The sequence below is a fragment of the Colobus angolensis genome, unplaced genomic scaffold (genome assembly GCF_000951035.1).
Source record: "Colobus angolensis palliatus isolate OR3802 unplaced genomic scaffold, Cang.pa_1.0 Scaffold341, whole genome shotgun sequence".
Classification (NCBI taxonomy): domain Eukaryota; kingdom Metazoa; phylum Chordata; class Mammalia; order Primates; family Cercopithecidae; genus Colobus; species Colobus angolensis.
Genome location: NW_012116722.1, coordinates 532,005 through 547,404, shown reverse-complemented (window position 1 = coordinate 547,404; position 15,400 = coordinate 532,005). Strand labels below are relative to the sequence as shown.

The following is a 15,400-nucleotide window of genomic DNA, read 5'->3' as shown; positions in this document are numbered from 1 at the left end:
ACCTCGTGATCCGCCCGTCTCGGCCTCCCAAAGTGCTGGGATTACAGGCTTGAGCCACCGCGCCCGGCCGGCTCTCTTTTATTTAATTTAGACCATCTTTGTTAAGGTCTTCAAATATAAATTAATAATAATATTTGCAAAACAAATAATATATATTTCGATATTCTTTTGTTCCCCCTTATTCCAAGTTGTTCTTAGTAGATAATGTTTAAAAGAATGAAATCTAGTATCTGTGTTAGAAATATGTCTTATAGGCCATCAGTCTTAATAATTACTGCCATATTTAGCATTTAAGGTTAAAAATGGCTGGGCCTGGTGGCTCATGCTTGTAATCCCAGCACTTTGGGAGGCTGAGGCAGGCAGATCACTTGAAGTCAGGAGTTCGAGACCAGCCTAGTAGAGATGGTGAAACCCCATTACTAAATACAAAAACTAGCCTGGCATAGTGGCGCATGCCTGTAATCCCAGCTGCTCAGGAGGCTGAGACACGATAATTGCTGGAACCTGGGAGGTGAAGTTTCTAGTGAGCCAAGATCATGCCCCTGCACTCCAGCCTGGGCAACAGAGTGAGACTTCATCTCAAAAACACACACACACACAGACACATACACGCACACACACACACACGCGCACACACACAATGTTGGGTTATAAGAATGGCATAAGAAATAGAGTCCCTCATGCTTAGATTGATATATGTATTATTTACTTACAAATCTAATTTTCTGGGAATTAAGGCCTTTGAACTTGTATGGGAATTGATTTTTTGCAGTGTTTGGTTGGTTGACTTCTTGGAGAGGTTGGGAGTAGAGCTATGAGGGGTTGACCTTCTGGCACCCAGAGGCCTTTCAGAGACTTCTAGGCTGTTGGTAGTCTCCACTCTATGATGCTGAGTCTTTTTCCACTTTGCATTTGAGTTAGCTGTATTATTTACCTTGCTCCTGTTAGGACTTCTGTTAGTTCAGAAACATAGTTCATTAAGAACAAAACTGGTAGTATTGTGAGAGTAAATAAAACAAGTTCCTAGAAAATGAAGCTTAGTATAGCCTTTTATTTATTTATGGCACCCATAATATTACATCATTAATTGTCTAAGTACATAAATATTATACTTACTATCTGAAGCCAGAGAATTTCATGTAAAATTAAACTTAAAGTTCTCCCTGGTGTCTGAAAGGAAGTCCTTATGTTCTATTGGTTACTTTGAGTCCTGATGGATTTCTGCACATGCAAACTGTGTCATTTATTTAATTTGGGGTTCATGTTTCTGTTTGCTTTTAGACTGACAGGCCAACTGTCATAGAATACGATGATCACGAGTATATCTTTGAAGGATTTTCTATGTTTGCACATGCCCCCCTGACCAATGTAAGTATGTGCTAGTTGGCTGCTTTTCTCTTTCCTTGTACCTCCTTCATCCCTTCTTTCCAAAAGTCAAAACATTTCCTGTCATCTGCCTCCTAAGAAACGTTTCCTCTGCGTCCCTCTGTAACGTGAATGAGCTGCAGGAAGTCTGCAGTAGTGTGTCAGGTGGCAGTGTGACGTCTGTGCTAATGAGTCACAGGTTCGGTCTGCATTAAATGCTGTAAGTAAACGTGTCAGAGTAACATTTTGAGAGTGTGAAGGCTTGGAAAAGGAGGATAAACTGTGGAGTAATGTGTTAAAGCTATTTTGGGTTGGTTGTCCTTCAAAAGAAAGTTGGAAAGTTTTAAGGAGAAGCCATTGTTTAGTCTCTGAGCAAAAGAAACAGAGCTTATTCAGGACGTTTGGAGCCTGAATTCATGAAGTACATTTTCTGCTTTTGAATCCCAGGAATGTGTCTTCAAGAGACTTTGACATATGGATTCATGATATTTTTATACAGGTATTAAGTCTGCTTTGTTGGTAATTGGTTCAAATGGAAGTTCCTGATCCGTGAGTCAGAATCTTTCCATCTCCATGCTGGCAGGCCCAGGAATTGTCTGTCTTACTCCAGTTGGATGTAGAGTGAATTGGCTGGCAGTGGCACAGGAAGTGATATGTGGCAGTGTACTTGACCCAGTACAGATGCTGTTGTAGAAGTTATTGAATTGTAGCTATTATATATCCACATCAAATGGAATGTTGTTTAACCTTTTCTGGTTTGGTTACATGAAATTACATCTGCAATTTGAAAAATTATTTTAGTACTGTTCACTTCACAGATGAAATTCAGTGCCATTGGAGAGTACAGTTAAGACTCAGATCTTTGCCTTACCTTAGCCTTTTTTGTCATTTTTTTCGTATAAGTAGATATGATTCCATAGCAGTGATGCTAATTTAAGACAAATTGTTTTCCTAATGAGATTTTCTTTATTTCACAGTATTTTTTATCCTAGAGAATTTTCTTTGAGAAGATGATTACATTGTAAATGTAAAAATAAAATCATTTGATAATATATATTATGTTTTTCTTCAAGGGGGACCATCTGTTGTTCACTAATGTAGAAAAGCAATAATATGGGCCAGGCGCGGTGGCTCACGCCTGTAATCCCAGCACTTTGGGAGGTCGAGGTAGGTGGATCACTTGAGGTCAGGAGTTTGAGACCAGCTTGGCCGACATGGTAAAACCCCATGTGTTTACTAAAAATCCAAAATTAGCTAGGGGTGGTGGTGTGCGTCTGTAAACCCAGCTACTCGAGAGGTTGAGGCATGAGAATCACTTGAACCTGGGAGGCAAAAGTTTCAGTGAGCCAAGATCGTGCTGCTGCACTCCAGCCTGCGCAGAAGAGTGAAACTGTGTCTCAAATAAATAAAGAAATATAGAAAAGCAATATATTAGGCCATTCTTAAATAATCTTTATGGAAAGGTACTAAGAGGTTTCTGAATTTTCATGATTTCTTTGCTTTTTTTTTTTTTTAAGTGTCACAAACTTTCAAACCCTTTGTTATACCAAATCTCATAGCCTTAGAGTTGATTACCCTCCACCCCCCACCATCTACTGCCTGTCTCTTTTTCCCCCACAAAGGGCTTATAAATACACAGAATTTAGTTAGCATGAAAATACTTAAAACTATTCTTCATCTTATTTCTTGATTCCCTAGAATTAATAGAGATCTTATTTTGACTTTTAGGATCACCTTAAACAAAGAAGGATAGCAGTGTGGCTTTAGAGAGACCAGGGTTTAAAATTAGTGATAGCTCTGTGATTTGACATTTCAATCTGTATAAGCTTTGGCTTTCTCATCTGTAAGATGAGGGTATTAGTTGGAGCAATCTCATTGGCTTTTGTGAAAAATAAATAAGATGGCACATGAAAAGTATTTATCATGGTGTTTGGCACATAATAAATACTGGCACCTCTCTCTTTGGAAAGGATTTCAGACAGAGCTGGATTTGAATCTTCTAATCCTTTTTTTTTTTTTTTTAACCTTGGACAAGTGAATTCTTTGAACTTCATTAATGATAGCAATGCTTGGGGGTTTAGTGAGAATCAGACATAATTTTTTAAAAATATGGACTTAACAAAACAAAACAGTAGTTTTAGGTTTATAGCAAAAGTGAATAGAAAACATCATTTTTAAAAACGTCCCCCAGCACAAGGTTTGATCTGAGAGGCCACTGATGCTAAATTAGTCACAGTCATTACTGTTATTATAAAACAAAAGGACAGAAAAAATTTCTGGCTTCAGTGTATATATATATATATACACACACATATATATATAAAAATACACACACACACATATATATATATATACACACACACACATATATATACACACACACACACATATATATATATACACACACATATATATATTTATTTTTTGAGACGGAATCTCGCTCTGTTGCCCAGGCTGGAGTGCAGTGGCCGGATCTCAGCTCACTGCAAGCTCCGCCTCCCAGGTTTGCGCCATTCTCCTGCCTCAGCCTCCCGAGTAGCTGGGACTACAGGCGCCGGCCGCGCCCAGCTGATTTTTTTTATTTTTTTTTAGTAGAGACGGGGTTTTACCATGTTAGCCAGGATGGTCTCGATCTCCTGACCTCGTGATCTGCCCGTCTCGGCCTCCCAAAGTGCTAGGATTACAGGCTTGAGCCACTGCACCTGGCTGTTCAGCATATATTTTATGTAAATGTTCAAGTTCTCGATGAGAACTTTATTCTGTGACAAACCCATCCTTTATATCAGAGATGTTGATAAAAATAAATTGAGTTTTAAGCTGAGTGTTGTACAGTTCATAGGAATTAGATCCGTCAAAGGCTTCTTGAATTTGAAATAGCCTCCTAAGGAAAAAAATTGTTAAACTGCTTTACCAGTCTGATTCCTTTTCTTGCTAGAGAGACAATGTCAGCAAGAATGTCATGCAAATGATGGTAATGATAGAATCTCCACCAAATCTAGTTCTACAAGTTCTCTTAAGGTCTTGAAGTGGATTGAAAGCCTTGTTGGCTGAGTATAAAGCATTCTGGGAGAATTTAACCTCTTTATGGAGCACATTTGTTATAATACCTGATGTTAAGAGCTTTGACAACTTATCTGAAGTTTTAAAGATATGTGTATTTGCCAGGTACAGTGGCTCACACCTGTAATCCTGGCACTTTGGGAGGCTAAGGCAAGCGAATCGCTTGAGGCCAGAGTTCAAAATGGCCTGAGTCCCAGCTACTGTGGAAGCTGATGTGGGAGGATCACTTGAGCCCAGGAGTTTGAAGCTGCAGTGAGCTGATTGCCTCACTGAACTCCAGCTTGGGTGACAGAGCTAGACCCCATCTCTTAAAAAAAAAAAAAAAAAAAAGGAAAAAGGGCCAGGTGCAGTGGCTCATGCCTGTAATCCCAGCACTTTGGGAGGCCGAGGTGGGCAGATCACCTGAAGTCAGGAGTTTGAGACCAACCTGGCAAACATGGTGAAACCCTGTCTCTAGCAAAAATACACAAATTAGCTGGGCATTGTCGCTGGCATCTGTAATCCCAACTACTCGGGAGGCTGAGGCAGGAGAATCGCTTGAACCCAGGAGGCGGAATTTGCAGTGAGCCGAGATCCCGCCACTGCACTCCAGCCTAGGTGACAAGAATGAAACTCCGTCTCAAAAAAAGAAAAAGAAAAAAAATGTAAGATATATGTATGAGTTACATAGTATTTTGTCATATTCCCAAAAGCACAGGAAAACCCCTGGATCATTTCCTTCCAACTTTAGTTGGCTTCCCATTTGGAGTGGACTTGCTGACCCCTGGATTTGGTCAATCAGTATGTGGAAATAGTAGAGTTAGAAGATCGAGGTTTGGAGAGTTTTTTAGTTTTTTGGGTTTTTTGCTAGGGTGAGATAGGAGTGTAAGTCAGTATGGGATAGTCTTTACTTTTAAGTATTCAAACATGATAGTAGTCATTTATATTATTTGATGGCATTTGTTGGGAGGTATTTTGGTGATCTTTGAAGTTACAGTTTTTTGGTTGACCATTGTGTAGCAAAATAACAAGCTCTCCTTGACACTTAGAGAGATCACAGTTTGAATAGATGAGGAGATCCTGTCTTTCCAAATTTGTGTGTCTGAGAATGGCTCTGGTGGTATGGATGGAAGCCCAAAAGAAAATAAAGAAAAGAGGTCAGAGAAGGAATTCCAAGAAGTGATTTTACTTAAAATGAAATAGGAAAAGGACTGTACATGCATAAATCATCAAGCAGAGTGCTTTTTCCTATGATAGCAAGGAGGAAAGTTTGCACATTTGCTTCTGCCTACCTCTTGAGAATTCCCAAGAGCTCCCGTTGTTTTCTCTCCTATATACTCTCTGAGTAATTCAGTTCCACCCATGCATATTCTGATCCCCACCAGATCAATATTTATAGCTGTGACATGTACCTCTGTATTAATACTCCACTCTCACATTTTAGATTGCCTTTTGAAATGAACCTCCTTGATGTTTCCTCAGATACTTTACCCTCAACCTGTGCGAAACTAGACTCGTCATCTTCCCTACATATTGAATTTGAGGTACTCAGGGGACACCCTCCTGAATTAAGTGACCTAGTTGGTCACTTAAGCCAGAAACCCAGAAATGATCCTCAGTTCTTTCTTCACTCTTCCTTCCACATCAGAATGATCACTGTATATTTCAGTAATATCTCCTGTGTTTAAAATTTTTCTCTTCCTTTCCTGTCTTCCCTTCATTTGGCTCCTGGACTATTGCATTAGACTTCAGTCTGGTCTTCTTTGTTCCCTTACAAGCCATTCCAACACTGTTTCCACAGTGTCTCTTCTGAAATGTAGATGATGATAATCTCTAACTTCAAGTACTTGAATGATTTCTTCTTGCCATATATCCATAAGCCCTGACCTTAACATGGTTTGTAAAGGCTGCGTAATAGAGTTCGTATTTTCCTCTCTAGATCACCTAGCATCTCTCTCTCCACGTACTTCTGTCTGAACCGTGAAATTACTACTTCTTTCCTCAGCTCCCTTTCCTCCATTTTGCTAGAAACTAAACAGCTGCTCTGCCTCAACTTTTTCTGGATGGCCTGGAAAAATTCCTCCCCTCCTCATCTTTTTTTTTTTTTTTTTTTTTTTTTTGTGATGGAGTTTCGCTCTTTTGCCCAGTCTGGAGTGAAGTGGCACGATCTTGGTTCACTGCAACCTCCGCCTCCTGGGTTCAAGCGATTCTTCTGCCTCAGCCTCCCGAGTAGCTGAGATTATAGATGCCCGCCACCATGCCCAGCTAATTTTTGTATTTTTAGTAGAGACAGGGTTTCACCATGTTGGCCGGGCTGTTCTTGAACTCCTGAACTCAGTTGATTCACCCTGCTCAGCCTCCCAAAGTGCTAGGATTATAGGCATAAGCCACCATACCCGGCCCCTCCCCATCTTTGAAGACAACTGATATATTACCTCCTCTTTGGTTCTTTTGCACTTTATACTTTTTTTGGTTGCTTGTTTGTTTTTTAATTGAACTTAGAAGTTACATTGCATTGTATTCTGTTTGTGTTTACTTACATGCCTTTCTTCTTACACATCTTTACCTCTTAAGATAGGACCTGTAGCTTATTTTAGAGTACCTGTGAATCTAATGTAGTTGTTAGCAAAGAATAGGTATTTTAAAAATATGTTGAATCATGCAAAATTTTGTAACTCTTAAATATTTTTAAATGATTTTAAGAACAAAGTAGAACTTAAAAATGATAATGGCTATCATGAGTTTCACTCAAATTAACCACTGTTCTTTAGAATAAAAAGGAAAAGCCCCCAATAACTAAACTTTGTATCTCAGAAAAAGATTTCCAGTAGATGGCGTTATAAGACTATTTTTCTGTTTTTCTTACCATCCCTTTCACTGACAGAATTAAAGTTTGTTTCTTTCTGATTGCTATGGTTTATGAAAATTATTACATCTATATAAAATCATCTTATGGTCAGATTAAGCAGCCGGAAAAACTCAGTTAACGCATCTCTGGGACTTCTGAGTCTGTTATTTTCCCCAGCTAGCCAGCCAATTCTCTGCAGTAATCTTTCTCCCTCCCTTTCTTGTTCTTTAATTCATTCAAAAATATATTTACGGAAAACCTATTATGTGTAGGCAGTAGGCAATTGTCTGATGATACATTGGTAAAGTAAGATAGGTGTGGATTTATTTTATGCTCAGCCTTCCTTCGTTTTCACATGTATCCTGAGTGTTAGAACAGGTAATGAGAAGGGTATACTCTAGTGGCTAAGAGCTGGGGTCTAGAGGAAGACTTTCCAGTCACCGAGCTAGCTGTTGTCTTAGGGATGGTACTTGATGACTCTTCTGCCTTAGCTTCCTGCACTGTTCAGTGGACATGGTCGCCAAACCTATGTCATAGGGATGTTGTGATGGTTACATGAATGAATATTGTGAAGCATTTGGGACAGTGCCTGGCTCAAAAAATGTTAGCTATTATTATTTTTATTATCACTTGTTATTATTATATTTATTACCACAATTGCCTTTGCTCACGAGCCAGCTGGGAGCATGAATTGGGTGTTTTCAGTGACCTGTGAATCCATAATTGATGAGTTATCACCCTACTATCCCTGATCTGCCTAAGGAGCCAGAGATTCTAAAATATTTTAAAAACTTGAGAAACAGAAATGTTGATGGTTATGGTTTTATTAATTCTTTAGATGTGATATGTGTGGTTTTAATGGGTTCTTGTTATGTTTGTGTTGCTGCTGCTAATCCTGTTAATTAAGCACCACATTATGCAGGTTTCTTGGAGAGGCCAGGACAGCTGGGTTCTTGTCATTAAAATCCAGCAGTTGTGGTCAAGCTGCATGTGCAGTGTTGTTAGCCACTGAGATGAAGGTGAAGCCTTCTCATTTGGTTCGTGGCCTTATGGGTCAGGTAACAAACGTGTGTAATATGAGCCTGCAGGGAGATGTTGGGGAACTGAACCTCACTTCTTTTTATTGCAGATTCCACTGTGTAAAGTAATTAGATTCAACATAGACTACACGATTCATTTCATTGAAGAGATGATGCCGGAGGTAAGGGAAAAGATTGTGTAATGGTTTGATGTCGTTTGCTCTTTTGCTTATTCCACACTACTATTTGAAAGCATTGAACTTGGCCAGATCTGGCTTTTGCCAGGAATATCTGTAAAGTATCATAATCACTGTTGAAAGAGTCAGTTAAATGTAGCTCTAGTATCAAGGTTAAAATTCAGGCCAATTTTCAACTTGTTGACCTGTCTTTTGATCCCATTTCTCCTTGTGTTACATCTGCTGATATTAACTTTACATCTGTTTCTAGTTTCTTGTACGCAGGGGACAGATTTTGGTTACTGGTCATTATCAGAGGGGAAATTGGAATAGTGAAACAATCTGATAGCTGTTGTAATCATCTTATTCATTATCTCCAATGACAAGATCAATGCTTGGTTCGTTTTTCTTCCCATATATTTACATATTTTTCCTAATTGTTTTTCATTGCGGGTGCACAGCAGCAGATTTATCTAAATATATGCAAGAGATTTAAAATTCCAAAGGAAGATTAATGTGAATCTCAGAATGATTCATAGTCTGATCTTGAATTTAGTGGTGTCGACAAATCATACTAAGAAATAACAACTAGACAGCAAACAAGCTTGTGCACTTAACATTGTGTTGGAGTCAGGATCAATTTCCAGAGCCCCTGGCTCTGCTTGCAAACCTTGTTTAATGGGACAGCTCTGTCATGGGCAGGGAGCATGGAGGGGGAAATTGATGGGCATGACATATGTGCCTAGTTGGCACCTGTTTCATTCTGAGCAAGTCTTGTTCATTGTACCTTCCTTTCAAAAAGAATTAAATAAAAAGAACCACCCCTTCATTCTTCTGCTCTAGAAGGAATTTTTTTTTTTAACTTCCTTTTGGTTTTTAAGGTCATATACCTCCATTTGCTACTGTAAAAGTTTATGACTTCTGGCGTGATCTCACGCAGGGTAATTTATGAACCCCGAGCAAAACAAGTAGGAGGAAGAATTATGAGATAAGTCTTACTTGCAAATATATCATCTGTTTAGCTTGTTTACAGGAGAAATTTTGGTGCAGAGTTGTATAGTTTTTCTTAGCCCTTTATTTGCATTCATTACGAATTTGAACTTTTTGGGTACACATGACCTCTGTTTTTTTGTAACTCCATGACCGTTATTCTGGATGTGTGAGGCGGGGGTGGAGGACAAACCTATCAGGTGCATATGTGTAATCTGAATTAACAAAACATCCTCAGAAGATTCTCACACAGTTTATAATTGAATTAGAAAAATAATATAAGTGAGGCCTTACTTTTTAAATTTCTCATTTTGTTTGTGTATTGAGAAGGGCTAAGTTGACATTAAGGAATCCTAATGGCGTTATTGTCTATTTCCTTTCCGTCTGAAACTAGTGATCAGTGGCTAAACTTTTCAGGAAACTATATGGTCTTAGTATAGTTTTAACAGACATTTTTAAAGACACTTGACAAGAACAAGTTGAACCTTCAGTTAATATATATTTTGCCAATCTACAGTAATTTAATTTTGGTTTGTTTTTCAGAATTTTTGTGTGAAAGGGCTTGAACTCTTTTCCCTGTTCCTATTCAGAGATATTTTGGAATTGTATGACTGGAATCTTAAAGGTGAGTAATAGGATTTAAAAAAGAGAGTAATGCTTATCGAAGAATGCTATGGTATATGTGAAAACTCTTATAAAAATTGTAAGGAGATAGTTGAAATTTCTCTTACTTTTTAAATACCCAGAGAAAAGTGTTATTCACAGGAATGCTTGTTATCATTTGACATAAATAAGTTTCTATGGATTTTACTTTATACAGTTTGACAGTGCTTATTATTAGCTGGTAGCAGCTTAAAGATGGTACCAGTTGTTATGTGTAACTACCTTGATATATGTGTACCTGGGAAATTACCATTAGTTAATATTTTAAATCTAGTAAACTTTGCTGTAATAAATCTTCTAAGATGGAAGTTTATTTAAATGCAAAACTTTGGTTAGTCATTAAGACACACACACACATACACACATGCAGACACTTAGAGTGAACTAGATGAATTCAAAGACTTGATGCTTGGTTCTTGGATAGTAGCTTACTCTTTTGGAAGTATCTGTATTCTAACAAACAGTTACTTATTTATTGATGAATGGCTTTTCAAACTGATAGCATTTCTCAACATTTTTTAGTGTAGTGATTAAAATGGGAAAGAATGAACACATAGTCACATTATATCATGTAATAATTCAATTATAATAAGTCTTGATAACTGAATTTTAAAAATAATTTTACTATATATATTTGCACCTGGGGCTTTCATCCTCTTCTTGCCTTTGCGTAGTCTCCTCATTGCAGTCGTCCTTGGGTGCTTGTGGCAGTTACCAATGATTGATTTAGCTACTGAGGAGGAGTGGCAGGAGGTGGTGGTATTTTTTATGCCTTTACTTCTGGTGGTAGTTTTTGTGGTTATCATAAATCTTAGAAATTAAGTTGCAGTGCTTGTTTTTTAAGACTGTTTGAGTTTTCTTTTTTTTTTTTTCTCTCATTTGTTTGCTTCAGGTCCTTTGTTTGAAGACAGTCCTCCCTGCTGCCCAAGATTTCATTTCATGCCACGTTTTGTAAGATTTCTTCCAGGTAAATCTTCTGGCTTGTCAGTGACCTGGTGAGATAGTGCATCTGAAAATAAGCTTGCTGTTTTCCTTTCAATCTTCAGGGACAACTTTCCCACCTTAGGTACTGTTAATTATCTACTTCTCAGGTTAGGCATGGAAATGTAAAATTATACATGTGGATTTATGTCCCTGCATAAATTATGGTAGCCCAAATTAGATGAACAATGGAAGAACGGATTTATAAATTTTAGAAATCTACTTGACAAAACATCATGCAGGTATGTTAATGTGGAAAAATGATTGTGGCTTAAAAAATGCATGTGGCTAATTGGAAAACAATAACATTTTAAATGTAATATGATTATAACTGTGCTGAAAAAATACTGTAATAATAGTTGCATTAAGGTAGTAGGATTATAGTGATTTTTTTCCTGTCTTTTGACATGTGCTTGAATTCATTTTGCAGTGGAAAAAAAGGTATAAAATAATTTTTTCTCCCAATAAAATATATAAGGAAATATATGACAGTTTTTAAAAGCAATATTTTAACTTTTCTAATTTTTTAAAAAGAATCCAACTGTAATATTTGGCATTATATTTGGTATTTTAAAAAATGCTTAGAGTCAGTTTAGTGACATGTACCTATAGTCTCAGCTATTTGGGAGGCTGAGAAGGAAGGATCACTTTAGCCCAGTGGGGGTTTCAGACCAGCGTGAGCAACATGGCAAGGCCCTGTCTCTAAAAATAAAAAAATATATATATATATGTATATTTTTAATGAAATCTTTTGGTTGCCTTTTTGATTGCAAAATCTTTCTCCTTGAAGCTTCTGCCACCCTATTCCCACTCCTTCTTTATTTATTTCCCAGTCAATTACCTGCTTTATCAAGTGCTGTGAAACCTGGCTTACAGTTTCCTCTCTCTACAAGGTTCTGTTACCAGCCTGCTGAACTTCACTTACCATTCTACCCTGAGCTATATAATTATTTGACTTTTTCTACTGTGATGATTGTCACCACTCAGTCACTTAATCTTAAGATAAAAACCTTGGACCATGCCACCACCCTACGTTCATTTCTCCCTAGAATTTGACTCCAGTGTCTCACTTTCTGGTGACATCCTTCAGTCTAGCCTCTCATGTCCCTGTTGCCTTTTGCTTCTACTTGGATCTTCCATCTTCTCCTTATGTACGGCTACTTTCCTTTGCCTTCCCCACCAGGTCCTGTGCTCTGACATTTATCCTGTCAGTCCTAGCTGTCTCAGCTGCTTGTATGGCCACCATCTCCAAGTGAATGTCATCAATCCAACTGCTTGCCTTTTCTTCCATATGTGGGCCGCTCAGTAATACTGGAGAATAAAACATAGCTGCTGCTATAAATCTGCGGTCTATAATCTTGGTTGGGGAGCTTTTCTTTCTGTAACCTTTCCACCCAGTATCAGCAGTTAAAGAATTTCAATCCTGTGTTCATGCTGTCCTCCTTATGCCTTTTGTCCTCCCATGGGCAGGAGCCCCTGTCTCCCTCAGTCAGGAGCCCTTGTCTCCCTCGGTTAGGAGCCCGTGTCTCCTTCATGCCTGAGAGCCCTGCAGTGAGCCTGTCGGAGTCTGGCTGTTTCCAGTGCCCTTGTCCATTCACAACCAAGTTTTGCTTCAGTGCCAGACCCCCTCTAACTGTCCCTAGCCCACTGCAGCTGCCGATGCCAAAGGCAGCCTCCTGCAGACCAAGTGCAGAGGACGTGCCTCAGTGTTAGTCTCTTCCCTGCTCTGGTGCCTGGGTGCTCCTTACTTTCCTCCTGTCTCTTTGACTCCTCTTGTGTGGCTTTAGATTCTTCTTGTCTACTCTGTCTGGTTTAGATTTTTGTCAAGATTTTTTCCTGATACCGTTTCCTCAGTCCAGACAGTCAAAATGGCTTAGTTTATTTTAGGTTAGCATTACTCAGATTTTTAGTATTACTGTTCATGTTTATTTTGTTTAGAAATGCATTCAAAAGCTTTTCTCCTCTTTATATCTGGTTTTGTTTTATTGAGATGCCCTTTCTTCTCTTCCGGTGAATGAATCTTTTGATTTTAGACTGGAGCTTCAGCAGTAAACTTATTAGAAAATGATGTTAGAGTGAATTTGCTGAAAAGCCTTTTCCTTTCTGTATCTACTTTCCTCTAGGCATTTTATGACCAAACAAATGTCTGAGAGAAAGTGGGCAGTTTTAAAATCTCCTTAAAGAAAAATCTGATGTTGGATATTTACTTTGTGGGATTTCAACTCTCACATAACTATGTAGGGATAACATTTAGGTTGTCGTAAAGAAAAAGGTCTATTGATTTGTTTTTAAACAGCGTTTACCTTTTCATTAGACTCCCCTTTGAAAATATACATATTAAGAAGACCCTGAAGGATACTGAAAAATATCTAATAAATAAAATGCATTTTGGTATTAGATAGGAAATTATGGTTGATTTGTTTTTCATAATGTGACTTTGTTAAAGATCTTTTAGAAAATGGTGAATTAAAAAAAACACATTTTGATATATAATTTCATTTTTTTCTGTGCATAAGGGTATTTTTTACGTAGTTGTCATCTACTAGATACGATTTGCATCTATTTTTTAATAATTCCTTGAGCAGATGGATATTTTTAAATATCGTGATATATAGTGCCAAATTTCTTGTCAAAAGAATAACATCAGTTTGTGCTGCCATGAAAAATGCATTATTATTCAGTTTTAGCATTTTAGGCTTGCTCATCTTTCTTCTCTTCTTTCTTTCTTTTAAAAAATTTCAGTGGTGAGTTACATGAGGCTGAAGAGTAAACATTTGTCTGTCTTGTTGTATCACTAGTCCTAACATACTTTATGGCACGTAGCAGGGACTCAGTAAATACTTGCTTACTGATTTTATTTAATTGGTCATAATAATGCCTTATTTAAATATTCATGTTTTTGGTTACTAGTGAGTCTGCCTTTCTAATAGTCTTTGGTATTATCTCTCATTTTTATAAAGTAAACTTTTGATTGAACTGTAACATAAATCCTGAAAAGTGCATGTATCATGAATATAGGACCTTAATGAGTTTTTACGAAGTGAATATGACCATCCACCCAGCACCCAGATCAAGATTAGTAGCTTCCAAGAACTCCCTTAGGACCCCTTTCCAGTCACTGCCGAGACCCTCAAGGGTAACTGCTATTCTGACTTGAAACACCATGTATTAGTTTTACCTGTTTTCGAACTATGAAAACTAGAATTTTATATTCTCTTTTGCTTCCATCTTTTGTTTAATGTTTTTCAGAATCATATCCTGTTGCACTTAACTGTAGTTGGCTCATTCTCACTACTATGTAGTATTACATGGGATGACTAAATTAAAATAAACCTATCTATGATTAATGGACATTTGGGTATTTTCAGTATATATATATGTGTGTGTATATATATATTCATGACATTTATATTCATGTTCTATATTCCTATATATGTACATATATTCACTATATATCTGAATCTGTATATTTGAATAGCATATGTACGTTCACCAAAGACCTGTACATATCATTTAGTGAGCACATAAATGTATTTTTCTGTTACATATATACCATACCAAGTGGAATTCTGGGTGTGTGTATATTAAGCTTTGTAGACACTTTCAGTTCTCCAAAGTGACTGGGCTGTTTACCTTCTCATTAACAGTGTATGAAAATTCAAGTTATTTCACATTCTCACCACTTGGCATTTAGTTTTTTCTTTGTCAATTTAGCCATTCTGATGTGTGTTCAGAAGTATCACATTATGATTTTAATTTGTGTTCTCCTAATGACTAATACAATGGAGCACCATTTCATATATTTATTGGGTACCTAGAGAGTGTTTTTTTTTCAAGTGCCCATTCAAGTCTTTTGCCCGTTTTTCTACTGGGCAATATCAGCCTTTTTCTCATCGATTTTTGTTTTTTTTAATTTCAGGGATTTTTTTTTCATTTTTATTATACTTTAAGTTCTAGGGTACATGTTTGTTACATATGTATACATGTGCAGGTTTGTTACATATGTATACATGTGCCATGTTGGTGTGCTGCATCCATTAACTCGTCATTTACATTAGGTATATCTCCTAATGCTATCCCTCCCCCCTTCCCCTTACCCCACAACAGGCCCCGGTGTGTGATGTTCCCCTTCCTGTGACCAAGTGATCTCATTGTTCAGTTCCCACCTGTGAGTGAGAACATGCGGTGTTTGGTTTTCTGTTCTTGTGATAGTTTGTGCAGAATGATGGTTTCCAGCTGCATCCATGTCCCTACAAAGGACACGAACTCATCCTTTTTTATGGCTGCATAGTATTCCATGGTGTCTATGTGCCACATTT

At 37.7% G+C, this 15,400-nt stretch overlaps 1 protein-coding gene across 1 annotated transcript in view; it reads left to right on the top strand.

Moving 5' to 3' along the window:
* Positions 1 to 15,400, top strand: part of DROSHA (drosha, ribonuclease type III) — a 136,616-nt gene that overhangs the window by 36,739 nt on the left and 84,477 nt on the right. Inside the window, 4 exon segments of the mRNA XM_011952548.1 lie at positions 1,282 to 1,368; positions 8,382 to 8,453; positions 9,981 to 10,062; positions 10,993 to 11,067. Coding sequence (XP_011807938.1) covers positions 1,282 to 1,368; positions 8,382 to 8,453; positions 9,981 to 10,062; positions 10,993 to 11,067 — 316 coding nt within the window.